The sequence below is a fragment of the Furipterus horrens genome, unplaced genomic scaffold (genome assembly GCF_987537825.1).
Source record: "Furipterus horrens unplaced genomic scaffold, mFurHor1.1.pri manual_scaffold_9, whole genome shotgun sequence".
Taxonomy (NCBI): domain Eukaryota; kingdom Metazoa; phylum Chordata; class Mammalia; order Chiroptera; family Furipteridae; genus Furipterus; species Furipterus horrens.
Window position 1 is genome coordinate 49,815,906 of NW_028327179.1, and position 20,107 is coordinate 49,836,012.

A 20,107-nucleotide genomic window follows, 5' to 3' on the forward strand; every position below is an offset into this window, starting at 1 on the left:
TCCAACCCACACCTAGAAGCCCTTTGAAGGCAGAGGAGGTCATGGTAGGACTTGAGCCCCTTAGCCAGCCAGCTGGGGGGAAAGCTCCCACCAATGAATGGGCCAATAACAATCAGGACCCAACTACAACAGGAGGGTCCTAGGACATCCAGATCAGGAGATCAAGGAGTCTGCACCATGGGGGTTCTCTGCTTTTGGGTGAGACAAAACTACTGGAGACAAATGCACCATCTCTTTTTTTAAATTTCCTTCTTCTTTTTCTTAAAGGGGCAAAGCACAGGCTTTGTGTTTGCGGCTACCCACCTTGAGGCCCAGCGAGGGGAGGGTGTCATGGACTGGAGTCACACCAGGTGAGTCTGGAGTGGGAGGCACTGGAGAGAGTCTTGATGGAGCAGCTGTGGGATTTTGGGGGCCTGGATATACCTGAACTCCACAGCAGCCATCTTTCTTGAAAAGAGCTAGCCCCTTCCAGGGGAAACTCAAATTACCTTACCCTGTATGATACCAGTCTCGCCACTGCCTGAAAATACCCTCTCCACAACCTATGAAATCCTGTTTGCTCTACTAAGCAAATTTTCTTTGTTCCTTTTTTCAGCTTTTTTTGTCTTGGTGTTCTGTTCTGTTTGTTTTTTTCTTTCTTTTCTCCCATCCTGCATCTTAACCTGTGCTGAGGAGACAGCAACATAAACAGACTCAGGGGTTCTCAGAGACTGGAGGTAGGGTGCAGCCAATCTGTATACACTATCCTGAGAAACAGACTGGTGCTTCTGCCTTATGGGAGAGCCACAGAAACATCCTCCTGGCATGCAGCAGACCCAAAATCTGGGCTCTGGATGCCTACTAGGGGACCTGCCATGTCAAGTACAAGGAAATAATCCCAGACAGACTCAGACTAGTGGTTTGGGGGAAGGGGAACATACCCACCATCTTCCCTGAAGTCTGAAAGGCATCTGCCATGGGAGTTTCAGGAATCACAGCCCCCTGTTTCTGCCAGAAGCACTTTCAGAAATAGTTGGGTCTGCAACTAGCCCAGGATTGACAGCAGGCCAGTAATCAGAGACAGGCAGAGGTGGATTCTGTGATGACTTTGGACGTTTGCTAACACACCCCAAGATCAAGTGCTGAAAAAACCCAGCTTTGCAGAGCAGCTTGGCCCACCCTGGGAATAGCCAAGCCTGGAGGAATCAGCCACAAACTGTGGATTGCCTGTAGCTTCAAAAAAGCAGTCAAGGGCCAGATGTGGACAGCAGCTGACACTGGTTTACACCAGACTCAGACATCAGAGCAGTATGCAAAGGGAGAATCCAGAAGGCAAGATCTAAACTGAGCTAAGACAAATCCACTTGGTTCTCTTTTCATTATCTTAACTACTTTTATTTTTCATAGCCTTTTTATTGATCTTTTTATTTATTTTTTTCATTTTCTTTTATTGTTGGTGTTCTAATTTTTCTTTCATATCTGCTGCTCTACTCTTATCTTTGATTATTCCTGTTTCCTTCTTCTCTCCTTTTATTATTTTTATCACCTTTTCTGTGTTCCTTTTCCCCATTTTCCTCTTTCAGTTCATTATGAGTAGTAGTTCTCTTTCCCTTTCTCCTCTCATAATCACTTTTCTTTCGTCTTCTCATATTCTTTTTCCTTTTTTTCCTTTCTCTGCCATTACATTGCACTTTCTGCTGTTATTATTCTTTGCTCTCTTGTGGTTGATATTGCTGTAGTGGTCAGGGAGGTTGCTTGTTTTGATTTTGTGTTGTTTTGCTTTGTTTTGCCAGCACCTACACAACAGCAAACAGCACGTGATAGGAGTTGAGCCTTTTAGCCAGCCAGATGGAGGCAGGTTACCACCAACAAATGAACTAATAATAATAAGGACAAAAATACAACAGGAGAGTCCACATAATCCACACAGAGAACATTCCTAGAGTGTCCAGATCAGGAGATCAAGGAGGCTGCACCACTGGGTCCCATAGGACTCCTAACACACAAGGCCACTCCACAAGACAGAGAGACAAAGCAAATCAATCTAATACATAGAAACAAACACAAAAAGACAACTAAAATGGGGAGACAATGAAACAACCCTCAAGTGAAAGAAAAGGAGGAATCTCCAGAGAAAGAGCTAAGTGAAATTGATGCAAGTAATTTATCAGATATAGAGTTCAAAGTAATGGTTATAAGCATACTGAAGGAACTCAAGGGAACTACAAGGAACTTAGTGGGAACTGCATCAGCATGGAAAAGACATAGAAATCTAAAATAAGAACCAGCTAGAAGTGAAGAATGCAGTATATGAAATGAAGACCACACTAAAACGAATTAAAAGCAGGCTAGATGAACCAGAGAATCAAATCAGCAAGGTGGAAACAAGGTAGAAAAACACGCTCAGTCAGAACAAAAAAATTAAAAAAGGCTAAAAAAGAATGAGGATAGTTTAAGGGAGCTTTGGGACAACATGAAATGTAATAATATTCACACCATAGGTATACTAGAAGGAGAAGAAAAGGAGCAAGGGATAGAAAATGTGTTAGAAAAACTAATGACAGAAAACTTCCCTAACTTAATGAGAGAAAAATTCATGCAAGTCCAGGAAGTACGGAGGGTTCCAATCAAGTTGAACTCAAAGAGGCCCACTTACAAGACACATTATAATCAAGATAGCAAAATTTAAAGACAGAGAGAATCTTAAAGGCAGCAAGAGAGAAGCAGCTAATAACATACAAAGAAGCTCTGGTAAGGCCATCAGCTGATTTCTCAACAGCAGGGGATTAGCACAAAATATTCCAAGTAATAAAAAGCAAGAACCTGCAACCAAGACTACTCTATCCGGCAAGGCTCTCATTTAAAATGGAAAGTAAAATAAAGAGCTTTCCAGACAAAAGAAGGCTAAAAGAATCATCTCTACCAAGCCAGCACTGCAAGAGATGCTAAAGGGACTGCTTTAAGAAGAAGAAGAAATAGAGAGAGAGACAGACAGATAGGCAGACAAAAAAGAACACAGGTACAAAGGGAAAAAACAGCAACAAATAAGTATCTATCAATAATAACCTTAAGTGTAAATGGATTAAATGCTCCAATCAAAAGACATAGGATAGCTAATGGATAAGAAAACACAACCAACATATATGCTGTCTACAAGAGACCCACCTCAGAGCAAAAGGTATACACAGGCTGAAAGTGAAAGGATGGAAAAAATGTTCCATGTAAACAGACATGAAAATAAAGCCAGGGTAGCAAAACCTATATCAGAAAAAATAGACTTCAAAAAAGGGCCATAACAAAAGACAAAGAAGGTCACTACATAATACTTAAGGGAGTAGTCCAACACAAAGATATAACTCTTGTAAACATATTTGCACCCAATATAGGCATACCTAAATATATAAAGAAAATATTGGAGGATTTTATGAAAGATATAGACAACAATAAGTCACTGTAGCGGACATTAGCACCCCATTGTCAACAATGGACAGATCTTCCAATAAAAAAAAGCAACATAAGTATTGCAGAATTGAATGACATTCTAGATCAAATGGACTTAATTGATATTTATAGAACATTTCACCCCAAAGAAGCAAACTATATTCTTTTCAAATACATACAGAACATTTTCAAAGATAGATCACATGGTAGGACACAAAACAAACCTCAATAAATTCAAGAATATTGAAATTATATCAAGCATCTTCTCAGATCACAATGACTTCAAACTAGAAACCATCCTCAAGGAAAAAACTAAAAACATTCAAATGCATGTAAACTGAATAATATGTTATTAACTAACAAATAGGTTAACAATGGGATCAAGGAAGATATCAAGAAGTACTTTAAAACAAATGAAAAGGAACACATAGCTACCCAAAACCTATGGGACACAGCAAAGGCACTCTTGAGAGGGAAGTTCATAGCAATACAGGCTTACCTAAAGAAGAAAGAAAAATCTCAGATAAGCAACCTAATCCTAGATCTACAAGAACTAGAGGAACAACAACAAACAGAGTCCAGGCAAGCAGAAGGAAGGAAATAATCAAGATCAGAGCAGAATTAAATTGACATAGAGACTAAAAAAAAAAAAAAAAAAATCCAAAGGATCAACAAATTCAGGAACTGGTTCTTTGAAAAGATAAACAAAATCAACAAATAATTCATCATATTCATCAAGAAAAAAGAGAGAGGAGCAGTAACAACTGATACCACAGAAACACGAAGGATTGTAAGAAATTACTATGAACAACTATATGCCAAGAAATTGGACAACCTGGGTGAAATGGATAAATTTCTAGAAACATATAACATTCCAAACTGAATCAGGAAGAACCAGAAAACCTGAATAGACCAATAACAACTAGTGAAATTGAAGCAGTAGTCAAAAAACTACTGACACACAAAACCCCTGGACCAGATGGCTTCACAGGTGAATTATACCAAACATTCAAAGAAGAACTAACACCTATCCTTCTCAAACTACTTCAAAAAATCCAAGAAGAGGGAAGACTCCCAAACTCTTTTTAAGAGGCCACTATTACCCTCATCCCAAAACCAGGTAAAGACACAACAACAACAAAAAAAGGAAATTACAGGCCAATATCTCTGATGAACAGATGCTGAAATCCTCAACAAAATATTATACTAGCAACCTGGATCTAACAATACATTAAAAAGATCATACACCATGATCAAGTGGGATTTATTCCAGGGATGCAAGGATGGTACAATATTTGCAAATCAGTAAATGTGATATATCACATAAACAAAATGAAAGACAAAAATTACATGATCTTATCAATAGATGCAGAAAAAGCATTTGATAAAATCCAGTACCCATTTAGGATAAAAACACTCAGTAAAGTGGGAATAGAGGGAGCATACCTCAATATAATAAAGGCCATATATGAAAAACCTACTGCCAACATCATACTCAATGGGCAAAAACTAAAAGTGTTTCCCTTAAGTTCAGGAGCAAGACAAGGGTGTCTGCTTTCACCACTCTTATTTAATATAGTACTGGAAGTTCTAGCTACAGCAATCAGACAGGAAGAAGAAGTAAAAGGCATCCAAATTGCAAAGGAGGAAGTAAAACTATCATTTACAGATGACATGATACTGTACATAGGAAACTCTAAAGGCTCCTCCAAAAACTACTCGACCTAATAAGTGAATTTGGCAAAGTAGCAGGACACAAAGTCAATATTCAGAAATTGATGACATTTTTGTATACCAACAATGAACTGTCAAAAAGAGAAACTAAGAAAAAAAATGCTATTTACTATAGCAACACAAAAATGAAGTACCTAGCAATAAATTAAACCAAGGAGGTAAGACACCTATACTCAGATAACTATAGAACACTGAAGAAAAAAACTGAGTAAGATACAAATAAGTGGAAGCATATACCCTGTTCATGGATTGGAGAATTAACATCATTAAAATGTCTATACTACTCAAAGCAATCTATAGATTCAATGCAATTCCTATTAAAATACCAATGGCATACTTCACAGATCTAAAAATAAACTTTAAAAATATATATGGAATTAACAAAGACCCCAAAGAGCCACAGAAATCATGAGAAAGAAGAACAAAGTTGGACAGATCACAATTCCTCATATCAAACTAAACTACAAGGCCACTGTAATCCAAACAGTCTGGTACTGGCATAAGAAAGACACATACAATTAACAGAACAAAGAGCCCAGAAGTAAACCCATGTGTCTATGGTCAATTAATATTTGACAAAGGCAGCATGAGCATACAATGGAGTAAAAACAGCCTCTTTAATAAATGGTGTTGGGAGAACTGGATTGGTATATACAAAAAAATAAAGCTAGACCACCAATTTATGCCATACACCAGAATAAAGTCAAAATGGATAAAAGACTTAAACATAAGCCATGATACTGTTAAAGCCCTAGCAGAAAACATAGGCAGTAAAATTTAGGATTCCCCACATAGCAATATTTTTGTTGCTATATCTCCAAGGGCAAGGAAAATAAGCAGAAGAAAAAAGAGAAAGGGACTACATCAAATTAAAAAGCTTCTGCATGGCTAGAGAAACCATCATCAAAATGAAAAGGGAACCGATCGCATAGGAGAACATACTTGCCAAGGTTACATCGTACAACAGTTTAATCTCCAAAATATATAAAGAACTCATTTAATAAATGAATACCAACTCACTCAAATTTATTGTTACTGATATGTTTGGATTGGTTCCTGCCAAACTGTTTTCTGTTTCCTATTCACTCTGTTATTTTTTTCACTTTGTTTCACTTCCCTGAAATTTTCTGTGTTAACCTAATGCTTTTGAAGTTTTATAACCTGTGTTGGCTTATCTGATTTTTTCAACACACATAGTTACATTTACAGTTTTCTATTTACATTAAGAATTAACCAAAATGTCTGTCCTCACTCCAGGCAAGTTAAGAACTTTGGCAGTATTTTATTTCCTTATTTTCCTTCTCTCTTTTGTCAAGCTCTCTTTGTACCATACCATTGGACTTAATTCTAAATTTTTATTAAAAATTTTCATTAACAAGAAGGTGAAGGGATTAGCCAGAAAACATATATACATAACGCAGAGACACAGACAGCAGTGTGGTGATAGCTGGAGTGAGGGAGTTAGGGGCTGGGTGGGGGTGGGCCAAGGCAGGGAAGCTGCAGTGGTGATAGAAGACTTTGCTTGGGGCAATGGGCACACAATGCAGTGTGCAGATGATGTTTTGATGAGTTGTACATTTGAAACCTGTATAGTTTTATGAATGAATGTCACCCCAATAAATTCAATTAAAAAACAAACAAAAGACCCTACAAATACTTATTTAGAGTGAATTACAAACCAGTTTTTTTCCTTGCTCATTACTCTTTCTTGACTCTGTCATCTTCCTTGTGGGTTAATTTCCAGGCATACTTACATCTAGCAATTCTTTCAGAAGGTAAACTTTCTGAACCCTGTGCCTCTGAAAAGGCTTTTATTTTTCCCTGTGATAGAATGATATTTCTCTGGAGAAGAATTTTATGTTCCAAGTAATTTCCTCTCAGAAATTACTGCTTCTTTTTTTAAAACTTATTCTTGTGCTACCAAGGAAAGTACAATGAATCTCAACAGGAAGCTTTTAGGATTTTCTCTGTTAGTTTCACCCGATGCTCTAGGACTGGGAATTTTTCCACTCATTTTGTTAAATGTTTTGTTTCTTTTTCTTTCACAAATTTCAGGAAATGTTCTTCGATAATAAATATTCTTTGAGTGTTTCATTCAATATATTCCTTCTGACCTTTCCTTCTGGAAGTCCTATTATTTCTAATCCCAGAAGTCCTATTATTTTAATGTTTATTCCACACCCCCATCATTTACATCTCTTTTTCTTATATCTAATGACCCTAGTTTTGGAAATATATCAAGACTCAGATGTCCAACTCATTAATTTGTTCTTCATTTATACTTAGATTGATATTCAGGGGGAGAAAATTCTCCAAGTTTGTTTTAACAATCACATATGTTCATTTCTCACATATTTTTTATTTCATTATAAAATCTATTTTAATTTCACAAATGCAGTATGCTCTCTTATTTCTCAGGATATTAATTATACTAATAAAATCTCCATTTGTTTAGTTGACTACTTCCATTTTCTCAGCTTAGTTCTTCAGTTTGATGCTTTTTATGGAGTCGAGTTTACTCAGATTTGATGATTCTAGCTCATTTGCTTACATTTGTTTCAACTATTCTCTCTTAGTTTGGGTGCATAAATGCCCACCAATTGGGGAGGTCAGATGTGCCCTTGGCTGTGGACAACCACAGTGGCTCTTCATTCCTTTGAGGTTCCCTGTCTCCTGGCATTGCCCTTCTCCATTCCAAGTGTCTGCATTCATTGCTTCTTCCTAGGGGCAAACCTCTGCTGGGAAGTGGGTGAAGGGAGGGCCCATCTACTTGGCAGGGCCTACAGCAGGACCTCAGAGCCCCATCCTGTTCTGTGTCTAGCATCACTGACCTGAAGCAGCACTGGGACACCTTTTGTTGTATCTTATTCCACATGTGTTTTTTGGCTATAGTTTCCTCCTTCCATCAAATTCCTTTCTCCTCTCTCTTTTGTTTTTGTGTAATCCTTTTTAATCCTGACCCAGCTAGGCCACACTTTGTTTTATAAAGTTATTATAAATTCATTTGCTCATTTTCTGTAATTTCCAAGAATTGGGGGCAGGTTGGGAAGACTGGAGATCACACTGTCTTGATTAATCTAATATCCGTTGCACTTGTGGAGTTGCTCTTTAACATGAATATTCTGGTGACAACAATAAAAATATATTTTAAAAAGGTATCTGGATAATAAAAACATAACGTTTGCACTTGGACTGAACAATTGTATAAAAATTCCTTATTATAGCAATGCAGTCTTCTACAAAGCTCCTCCCACCTAAAGACAGCCTCTGCTAGGTGAGATATGGTAGTCGTTAATTAAATGATGTGTTAGTAAAGTTAAGCCAAAATTCAGAAAGAGTCACATAAATTAGCAGTGTATCTATTAAAGTTTCTTTGCTGCAGAAGTAACAGCTGTGTCTTCTTTAGAAAAAAAAAAAACCTTAAAATCTCACTTTAAAAGACTAAACCTATCAACATTCGATTTGGGACAGTGCTGTGATATGAAAGGAAAAAACTCTGATTCAATGGTAGGAAAACAAGGATATTTGTAAAAGTGAGTTCCAATAAATGTCATAATGACTCAGTGGCTTTCTTTTCTTTCTTGCTATTCAAATGTAATGTTTTGAAAATGTTATTAGAGAGGACTGCATATTCTATTTTCTTGTATTTCTTATAGGAGGAAAACATAGTTAAATTGTTTTTAAAAAACTGACCTAAAAGCTACAGGATTCAGTCAACTTAATTGATATTCCGTAAACCTGGCTGAGAAAATAAAGCACATCAAGAACTTTACTATCAGATTCCTAATTTGTTTTTTCTTGTCGGCTTTTACCCTAGGTAAAAATGCTTCACATTAATTTGATTTTCTGACAGGATTTTTTACTCCAAAGCTGTAATTGGAAATCATTATACAACATTCCTTCCTAGACCAATAAAGCAGCATTTGGGACTGGGTGGGTATGGGGAGGGGACACACATATACACACACATACCACTATAGACTAAACCAGCAGTTTTATCATCACCCCAAATGCCAAAAATACTAAGTCCTGTCATTATTCTTTTACATCTTCATAACATGATGTCAGCTTAATAACTGAGCCACCAGATGGGAGTGTAAGTGAGGTAATTCTGAGTGGTGTGGCCTGATATCCTAAAGGAAGAACTGTAAATAAACCAAGGTGTGGCTGTTAGAATAAACTACCTTTAGAATTTAGATGAATTAGTTGTATACCAATTAGAGTGGCACTGGTGTTTTTGTCAAGCACATTATCCTATGTTATTGGAACAGAAATCTGCTGACAATGCCATCGCCTGAAAGTATCAGCCTTTTAACTGTGACCAATCCCTGATACATCCTTAGTCCAGAGGAATGGCCAAAGAGCATACCTGAAACCACCTATAGGTCACAGAGTAAATGGCATTTGCTCTGATGTTCCTGTGTGTCCATATTGATTTTAGCTCTTTTTTAAATGTATATTTTATTGATTGTGCTATTACAGTTGTCCCACTTTCTTCCCCTTTGCCGGCCTGGAACCTCCCTTCCCTCCAGCAATCCCACCTCCCTTAGATTGTGTCCATCAGTTATGCATATAAATTCTTGGGCTTCTCCATTTCTCTTACTATTCTTAACTTCCCCTTGTCTATTTTGTACCTACCAATTATGCTTCTTGATCCTTGTACTTTTTCCCCCATTCTTCCCCTTCCTTCTCCCTGCTGAGAACTGATAACCTTCTGTATGATCTCCATATCTATAATTCTGTTACTGTTCTAGTTGTTTGCTTGATTGTTTTTGGTTTTTAGATTCAGTTGTTGACCATTGTGAGTTTGTTGTTATTTCACTGATCATAGTTTTCATCTTCTTTTTCTTAAATAAGTAACTTTGACATTTCATTTAATAATGCCTTGATGATGATGAACTCCTTTAGTTTTATCTTGTCTGGGAAGCACTTTAGATACCCTTCCATTCTAAATGACAGTTTTGCTAGATAGAGTAATCTAGGTTGTAGGTCCTTGCTTTGCATCACTTTGAATATTTCTTGCCAGTCCCTTCTAGCCTACAAAGTTTCTTTTGATAAATTAGTCAACAGTCTTATGGGAACTCCTTTGTAGGTAACTCTCTGCTTTTCTCTTGCTGCATTTAAGATTCTCTCTTTATCTTTAACCTTTGGCATTTTAATTATGATGTGTCTTGGTGTGGTCCTCTTTGGGTCCAACTTGTTTGGGACTCTCTGTGCTTCCTAGACTTATGTGTATACTTACATCACCAAATCTGGGAAGTTTTCTTTCATTAATGTTTTCAAATAAGATATCAATTTCCTTTTCTTCCTCTTCTCTTTCTGGCATCCCTGTGATTCAGATGTTGGCACTTTTGGAGATGTCCAAGAGTCTTCTTATTCTCTCCTCATTTTTTTGAATTCTTGTTTCTTCATTCTGTACTGGTTGACTGTTTATTTCTTCCTTATCTTCCAATTCATTGATTTGAACCCCAGTTTCCTTTCCCTAACTATTGGTTCCCTGTGGATTTTTCTTTATTTCACTTTGTGTAGCCTTCATTTTTTCCCTATGCGTTTGCTGTACTCAATGAGTTCTCTGAGCATCCTTATTCCCAGTGTTTTGAACTCTGCAACTAATAGGTTGGCTATCTCTGTTTCTCTTAGTTTTGATCTGTTCTTTCATTTTGGCCATATTTCTTTGTCTCCTCAGTTTATCAGCCTCCCTATGTTTGTTTCTGTGTATTAGGTAAAACTGCTGCACCTATTGCATTGTAAGGAATGGAGCCTTAGGTATTCGTCAGTGCTGGGCAACCCATTTCACCACTCTGTGGTGCTGTATGTCAGGGAGGAGTCAGAGAGGGAACAATGCAGTTTGCTTGGCACTTGCCTCTTTTCTAGTCACTTCACCCACTTTCCATTTGTGACTGGCATCCCTCTAGCTGTTGCCCTAGTGATGTTACCCAGAGTGGGTGAGTTTGTATACATTCTTGGACCATGGGGGCCCTCTAAATGGACTCTCCTGATGGGCAGGCAGTTTCTTTCACTGCCCCAATCCCCGCTAATTTTCACTGCCAGAAGCTATGAGACTTTATTTTCCTGGCACTGAAATCCTGGACTGTGCAGTCTGGCCTAGGGCTGGGATCACTCCCTAGATGTCCCTCTGGCTTTTACCCACCACACATGAATGTGGGACTTCCCTTTCCGCTGGCCACACCCACTGCTTGGCCACCACCTCCTCGCCACCACCACACTGCATCCTCTCAGTCCCTGATCCCCATCTCTGTCCCTCCTGCCCATCTGGATGAATATTTCTTCTTTAAATCCTTGGTTGTGGGACTTCCATACAGTTTGATTTTCTGGCAGTTCTGGTTGTTTTTTGTTTTTGGGTTACTTGTAATCTTTCTTATGGTTGTGCAAGGAGGCAAAGTGTGTCTACCTATGCCTCCATCTTGGCTGAAAGTTGAACTCTTTATTTTTTTAGACACAAATACTTTCAATTCTTTTTTTGTTTGTTCTGATTTGGAAGATGAATGATTTGGTTTAGCCACAAATTCTCTTATATAATTAGTGTTCTGTGAAAATCGAATTTCTAATCTGTTAATTGAAATATATATATTGTCAGCTCTTTCTGGACCAGTACATTAATTTTATAAAATGTTTAATTTCTTCTAATATCAACTCAATTGCTTTTAAGCTTAATTCATGAGTGGGTTTTCTGTGTGTTTGTCTCCACTGTTACTAGTAGAGAAGATTTCTTTTGTTCTTTAAAAAAAGAAAAAGAGGGTATTCTGGGAGAGGAAATTGGTTAAAATAAATGTTCTTTTTCCTCAAAATAATAAGAGTAAGTGACACCAAAGACTAAAGTTTACTGCAGAGAGAAAGAGAGGGAGAAAGAAAGAGAAAAAGAGAGAGAGAGATGGGGTGATGTGAAATGTTACTACTGGAGATGAAACCTGTGTTTTTTCCTCTGCTTCAGCGGGATGAGAGCTGAGTATCCCTGGGGAATCATCTGAGTCCCCAGAAGATGTGGGTCTCACTGAAGAGGATGACTTTTCACTGTTGCATGGATGGTCTGAACTTGCAGAAATGAAGGAGTGGGGGGGTCAACAAATCTCTTTGGTTTCAAAATTTGGGATGCCCTCATAGGCAGTCAAGCTACATAATCAGGAAGGATATTTGAATTGGTATTTGTATTGGGGTCAGGAAAAAAGAATTGATTTGCTGGTGATGGACCTTTTATCTCCAGAAGATAGGCAAAGAAGCCTTGTATATGTTGTCAAAGTTCTGGACCCCATCAAAGCCATTTTGTTTGTGAGGGGAGTGGAATTTGCTATGTAGTGTAAGGGTTACAAAAAAAGCAGCCTAATGCCTGTGTCGATCTTGGAGATGAAAAAGAGATGCAGTGGTTGCTAGTCCCTCAAGGAGACGTGGAGAGACACTGGGCACTTCCAGGGTGACAGGAGCCTAAGAGAAGAAGGACTGTGGACTGAAGGGCCTGAGCATTGGTGCTAGCCCTAGAGAGGTCAATGGTCGGCCCTGAGAGTGTGGGATCCCTTAAAGTGTCATCTGCCTTCATAGGCCACCCTGACCTGTGCCACAGTCTGGACTTGAGAGACATCCTTGGGGCAAGAAAGAGCAGAGCTGTCATCCACAGTGGAATTCTAGCTTTCAGCAGTGAAAGACCCTGATGTGGCTGCAGGGCTAACAGCAGCAGTGGCAGCTCAGGTTGCAGGTCTGATCTCTTTCTTACTGAATCTCTGTGCATTTCCCGGGCAATGCACCAGAAGTGGGGAGCCCAAGAGAGCAATATTGGCCTTCTTGTCACTCAGGTACATAGAAGTTCCATCTTGTTTTGATTTAATTTGTTGTGATCAGAGAGATATGACTGTATCTCAAATGTGTTATGGAAAAGTTTCTCACAGTTAATAGTTAAACCACTGCTATTTCACATCCATTATGAAATTATATTTAATGTTATTTCATTCATTCTCATTGTAGTATTAGAAAAATATTCTAAACAATAGGACCTGGTGTTCTGATTACATGTACTTATTGCAAAAAGAAAGCAAGGTGAGAACCAGGAAATTTCTAGAATTTCTTCCCTACTTATACCACCCTATGAATTTTGACTTTCTGAACCTATTGATATTTTTTATTTGAACTTATGAAAATGCTGCTTGATTAATAGGACATATCTTAGGGACATAGGACCCAGAAGAAAGCACACAGCTCAGAATGGCCATAAAATACCACCACCAAACCATTCTCATTGCTTCAGGTCTCTTGTACTCTAATCTCAGCTCCAGATTTCTCTTTTAAAAATATCTCAAAGATAACTTTTTATCCCCTAAACAACTTTTAAAGATCAGAACCATATTCCACTGAAAATCAGATAAACACATCGCTGAAAATCAGATAAACACATAGCTAAATCTCAGATTTCAGGGAGACCACTGAAAGTTTCAATGCAATAGTAGTGAAAAGATTTCATATTCTATACAGTTTGGAAAAATACTTTCTCCCAGTACAAGCTGAACAAACAAAGATGAGATAAAAGTGATTCAACTGAAGATAAAAGGTATTTACAATCACAAATTTTTATACGCATAAAATACTCGATTACTAATAAATAATGTTTAGGTTAAGTGTAACCTTTTTGGCTTGTCTATTCTAAGAATCATCAGTATTGATTTAACTATATTTTTCTATTTAACAATATGCATTTAAAATATGTCTAGTGACATAAATGTAAGTGCTATACACAGCATGGGAGATAACAATTACTTACCCTGTAGGCTGGCTCTCAAATTCTTCTGACCATTGCTCCTGAATATCCTCTGTAGAAAGATCTACATCCCGGGTGGTGGCAAAATTAAACTCAGTGCCTTCATTTCCATGGAAATAAATGGAGTTCCCATCTGACTGACAGCTATACTGTAGGTAAAAAAGAGAGCATGGGGTGGCTTTTGAATTGGTTTTGTAGCTGAATCTGTCTTACTCATGTATAATTAGAATTTTTAGAAAAGTCATATTATTCTTTCTAAGATGGAGTCTAAAGTCAAAAGAGCTTGTTACCTCTTTTTTTGTCTTAATTCAATTACAATTTCTTTCTAACTTACTAGGTTATTATAAAAAAGAAGAGGCCATTTGAGCTTTGCCACCTCAGCCTTCAAGTATGAAACAAGAATATTTTAATTGGAGTAATTTCCCATCTTCAGCATAGTCCTTTTTGTGAGAATTAGTGTGATAATGATTTGTCATATATTTTCAATATTGTAATTATAGGATAAATTGCGCTGACCTTTTCAATATTCCATATATTTCTAGCTTGTCATTCAAGCCCTTCGCAATTTGTCTGTAAATGGGATATGAGTAGAATAGCCAGCTAATCAAAACATGGAATACAGAAAAGGTTAAAGTAATCCCTGACATGATCATATATTCTCAGCTACCTTTTGAGTGAAAGTTTCTGACTAGACCTAAGAAGTGCATGATATCCCCAACAAGGAGCTGAGAAATCACAAATTTTGTTACTGTCCAAAAGGTTTCTAAAAAAAAATTTTGTAATAATTTTTTAACCTATTATTTTGTTCAGCTTAACATGAATATTCAAAGGCAAGAGCAAACTCTGGAGCTGAGTAAACTGAGTATTTACTTTTAAAAAATTAACTTTTTATTAATCATTTTTGGTAATAAGTCATATATAAAGAAATACTAATAAATGAAAGATCAAACATCCTTTTAAGCCATATATACTCTTAAAATGAAACAGATATGAAAAGAAATAGCTGGGAAGAAAATATCAGTTAGAATCAGTGACTATAAGTTCTATAGGGCAGGGATCATGCCCATTTTACTCGGCATTGTAGTCCAGATCCTGGCACAGTGCTTGGCATATAGTAGGAATTCAAATATATTCTTTGAATAATTTAATAAATTAATGAATGAATGAAATGGTTATGCCTTTTCAGGTAGTAAGTCTTTTACAGAGAACTCATTATATAGAAAGCATTAAGGAAAGTACTGGGAGGAAGGGGTATATGAAGTAAAATAATACATAAACTTTGCTCTCAAAAAAAAAAATCCCCGTCTAGTTGAGATACATCAAAGATAGGTTTCAATGCCAGGCAACATATGGAAAGTGCTAATGAGTGAGAGAGGATTGAGATCTCTGTGTCCAGGGCTGGTCTAGGTGAGCAGGTTTCATAAATGAAACAGGCTTTAAAATAATTTAAAAAATCCAAGCTGGAGGACAAATATGAATGAATGACAAAGGTGGCAAGTAGGCATGATTTTCAGAATTAGACTGTAGCCTGACAGTATAGGACCTTAAATGGTAGTCTAAGAAATCTCTACAACATTCTGTTGGCATAGGTTTTCTAGAATGGAGGAATGATGTAGGCAAAGAAATGCTTTATGACAATTAAGCTGATAAAATCAGTTGGGGAGGAATCAGACTTCTACATTGAAAAGAGTAAATAAAGCTTTCAGAAGTTCCTGTATGTACAAGTCAAAGCATATAATATTCAGGGAGTCATTTCACAGTACTAAGGAGTTTAGGCATATCCAGTGGGCCTGTATGATCTTACATATATGTAGTGTGTGGCATGTACCACCTGCCTTAGAATCTTTTTCACACCACAATGCATACAGGTTATTCACGGATGCTAAACTGAGCTCATTATATGCACTCTTTAAACCACACTCATTGATTGAAACTAGGATTCAGTTTTATTTAATAGTAAATAGAAACTGTCAAGCTATGAAAATGCAAGTATCCTATACTACTGTGCATCCTGTAAAGACAATAAATGCTAAGAAGAATAACAGATTACTTTCTTAATAATAAATCCACTGAGCTGTAAGTTTCACAATTATCCTTATATTCTGGAATCCTGAATAACTGTGGCCTATGTCTGTCTGGAAGTAATATAAGGACTCTGATATCAATGCAAACAATACATTGTCATTATCCAAGGAAATGGCATACATGAAATACTTATACATGTGAAAATAGAATAATTTCTATTACAATTTAAAAAGATATATTTCTGTAATAAAAATAATGACTAACTTAACACGAAACCTTGGCTAAACATCAATTTAATCATTTCAACTTTGGTTTTATTTACCTCAGAATTGTTTAACACTTTAAGGCTGTGTTATACATAATTATGTTTTACTACTCCAAAATTTATATTATTAACATATCTGATACATAATTTAGTTGAGGCTGAAATTTTATGTAAAAGACCAAACCATTATAAAACTGGATATTATATTGTTAAACTTGTTTCACAAAATTAAAATGTCTTGATGTTTCAGAAAACTAAAACTATATTTTAAGTATTTATATTAGTTATTTTGCTGTTATAAAACACATTTGCTAGTTGGAGAAAACATTTGTAATTGTACTACTGAAAATTCTCTATTAAATATACATTTTGGTCACTATAACTGCAATAGTGTTAGCACAGGAAACACAAGTAATATTATATTTACCATACCAAGTATGAAGAAAGCAACCTGAAAAAACTTAACACTCACTTTGAGTATGAACTAATTTTCATACCAGTAGGGTCTAAAAATTAATAGGATCTGTCTTTGGCAAGTTCCACAAAGGATAAAATGGTTTAGTTTTTTGTAGTTTTATTATTTCCATAGGGAAGAAAATGTTCTTTAGCAATCTGTAGTAAATTCAAACAAACAGGGCAGTGGTTTGTACCAGTCAGTGTTCATTTTGCACTGAAAACATCTTAATACTGTCTGTCAAGTTTAAGGGAAGAACACAGCTTTATTCTCTCTTCCCAACTAGACCCAATGTCCTTTGGTTGTCAAGAGAGGGAAGTATTGCTCTTTGAATATTCTCTTCTTCAGAGTCTTAGTGCAATGCCACAATATCAAAGAAAGATTGTGACACACCCAAAGTAAACAGCCACAGTTCAGGAGGAGGTGGCTCAACCTTCTCCATCTCATAGCAAGATAGGGCTGCCATTATCTGGGTATCAGGGCCTGGAGATGAAGGGAACCCACACCCAGATGGCTTGCTCTGCTCCCCACCACAATGAAGAAATCAGATATGATTTCTGTCCCAGCCATTCTGAGTAGAAGCCAATGTTTTCCAAGTTTGAAATCAGGGTAATATAAGGCAGCTAGGTAATATTAGGACTACAGAATAGGGGACAGTCTGTGAAACTGGTAAATTCCTAAGATAGGTGAGCAGTAATGGGCCAAATGAGAAGCTGATTATATACAGCACTTGTATGTAAGAATTTTGTGAAGGGTAGGGGCCCAATTCAGGGTTCTCATTCTGAGGATTCCTAAAAGAAGTACAAGGCAAGTTAGAGTTTCCTGTTAATTCTATTTTCACAGAGGCCTCAATGTTTTAGAAGTGGTCTGGTCTCACAGCTGTTCTCCACACTAAGAATTTATGCTGACTGCTTTTGGACTGAGGTGGAGTCCCTGGGTCTCAGCATGTTCGATATTGCATCTCTGCATCAGAATGGGAATCATGGCCTGCTTGATTACGTAGAGCTTGTTTGGACTTTCTCCTAGAATTCACTTCAATTGATTCAGTACTTATAAGAATCAAGGAGATAAAGACTGGAAACCAAAAACAATCAAGACAACAAAGAATAAAAACTCAGTTACTGTCCACAAGGAGTTTGGGGATTGGAATCACAATGCACGCTCTAGTACTTTTCTCTGCTTAATGGCTACATGATTTTGTACAAGTCATTTAACCCCTCTAGGTCTATTTCTAGGCTGTAGAATGGGACCAATATCTATTCCATAGAGGTGGTGTTAGAAGCACAAATAATATATATGTGGAAGTGTTTTTGAAATTTCTAAGTGTTACAATATAATTATTTTATTTCTGAATATGTGCATTTTTCTAGAAATAAACTATTATATTCCAAACTCTTAGCAGTAGGTGATAAAAAAATTGAAGGTGATTTAAATCTATTTTTAATTGTATTTCTCATTAGAATAATCATCAAAATTCTTCAGATCAACTTAAAACCTTCAGTAAAATGTAGGAGAATATTTTCCACAATACAATATGGTAAAGATACTGCATATACTCATTCATTTTCTGTGCAGATAGAGCATCAATTGGAAATTTAAAAGTCCTCCTAATTTTGGGAGATTAACAAACATTGTCCTAAGACAGGAAAACTTAATAATGCAAGATGTCTCTTGTCACTTCTCTTACTGATGCATTGTATAACATCAATGTACTATGTTGGAAATTCAAACAAAATGTGCATTGAAAGTATGAAAAGAATTTCAGAAAATTGCTCTCAGGGATTTTACTACCCAGCTGTTTTTGTTCAGCATCTATGCATACTCGTGCCATTTATATGCAACAGCAATTAAAATCTAGACAACTTAAAAAGACAGTTAAATGAGCTCTTGCTATGATAAAAACAAGAATGTTTTGAAATTTAGGACTATTTTATTTTGACTATAGTAAAAAAATCTATCAGGTCTCCTTGAGAAAATTGTTACAAATAGTATGTGACTTCCTGAGTCATAGCTTTTGATTGACTTATGGTGAGTATATAATACACAATTAGCATTTATTCTGCGTAAAATGAAAGTATAAATTCTATAGATGGTTCTAAATATCTCTATTTCTAGCTCACCTGATATACATTAATTATAATTATTTTTATTTTTTTGCATTATTCTAGCATTGATCAATGACATCCACTTTTACTTTTAAGTACTGCAAATGACCAATTATTAAAAATCCCTTTAGTCCTTATTTGTTTCTATTTGTCAATCAAAAATATTTTCCTACTTTGTTGTTAAATGGGTTTCCTTTACTTGAAAAGCAGAACACAGTGTAATCAAGTGACAAGAATTTGCCATTCAGAAAAGCATCAACAGGAAACATCAGTGCAAATTCCTCAATATAAGAAGTCCTTGGCAGGAATTCAGGACAGCATTTTTCTAAGGTTGTTCCCTATACTCTGCTGAAAATGTTAATAACTTCACCTTTGTACTTGTAAAAATACTTGCAATCACCTCCACCATAGCTTAATTAGGTTTTCATCAAAGATGAACTCTAAGGCACCTCTTAATATTATCTCCCTGGGGTCTAATGGCCCTGATGATTCTTTCAAGCATCTGTAGTCTTGCAGTTTATTTTTTTACAATATCCTTTTTTGGTTGAAGTGAGTATATTGGGCATTTGGGCAATGCCAGCTTGCAGAGAGCTGGTGGCAGATGGAATGAAATCTGCCTGGTATGCTTTCCCCTCCACATGAGCAGAGCGCCATCCATTTCCTCCATTAAGGAGTTGTCACTCAGCCCACCCAGCTGGAAGACCGTTTTTGATAGCCAAGCTGGCTGGTGGCAGACAATTCAGATACAAAGTGCAGTTTAAAAGGAAGCTAAAACATCATTTGTAGGAAAATTGAAAATGCATGGCTTCCACCACAGCCAATTTTTTAATGACTGTAATATTTTAAGTGATTATTTTTGCCACTTCAGATTGCTCCTTAGAGAGGAGAGAGAGGTTTTTTTAATTAAAATCTAGGCAATGCAAACAGATGAGATATGAGGAGCAGAGAAAAGAGAAATAAGATAAATAAAATTAATTAAAATGGCATTGTTGGCAGAGCCATAAATTAACTACTTTTTGACTGGAAATAAACTCATATGTTGGTATATGAGTTTCTGGATTAAAATGAGATGTGTGATTGAATGGCTGGAAATTCAGTGACTTATAGCCTACATTTCATTGTGTTTCCTAAACCTTTCACTATGCTATATATCTTTACCACGTAGAAATACATATCTCCTATATCCTTGTTTAATCATCTTTAAAGGTACAGACTTTCATATTGTTAAAAAAATCAAAAAAGGAGGAGAATGATTTCCTTCATGAAGCAAAGTGTATTTCTGTCATTTTTAATATTCAATTTCTAGGATATTTAATGCCAGTTAAAAAACTGAAAACTTGGCT

The 20,107-nt window shown here is 36.5% G+C and overlaps 1 protein-coding gene across 3 annotated transcripts in view; it reads right to left on the minus strand.

Annotated features, from left to right (window-relative positions):
• The window catches only part of RELN (reelin), a 650,203-nt gene that overhangs the window by 206,955 nt on the left and 423,141 nt on the right, over positions 1 to 20,107 (minus strand). For all 3 annotated transcript variants that reach the window (XM_090287313.1, XM_090287314.1, XM_090287312.1), the window contains exon 11: positions 13,919 to 14,064. In XM_090287313.1, coding sequence (XP_090143439.1) covers positions 13,919 to 14,064 — 146 coding nt within the window. The remainder of the gene's footprint in view (positions 1 to 13,918; positions 14,065 to 20,107) is intronic.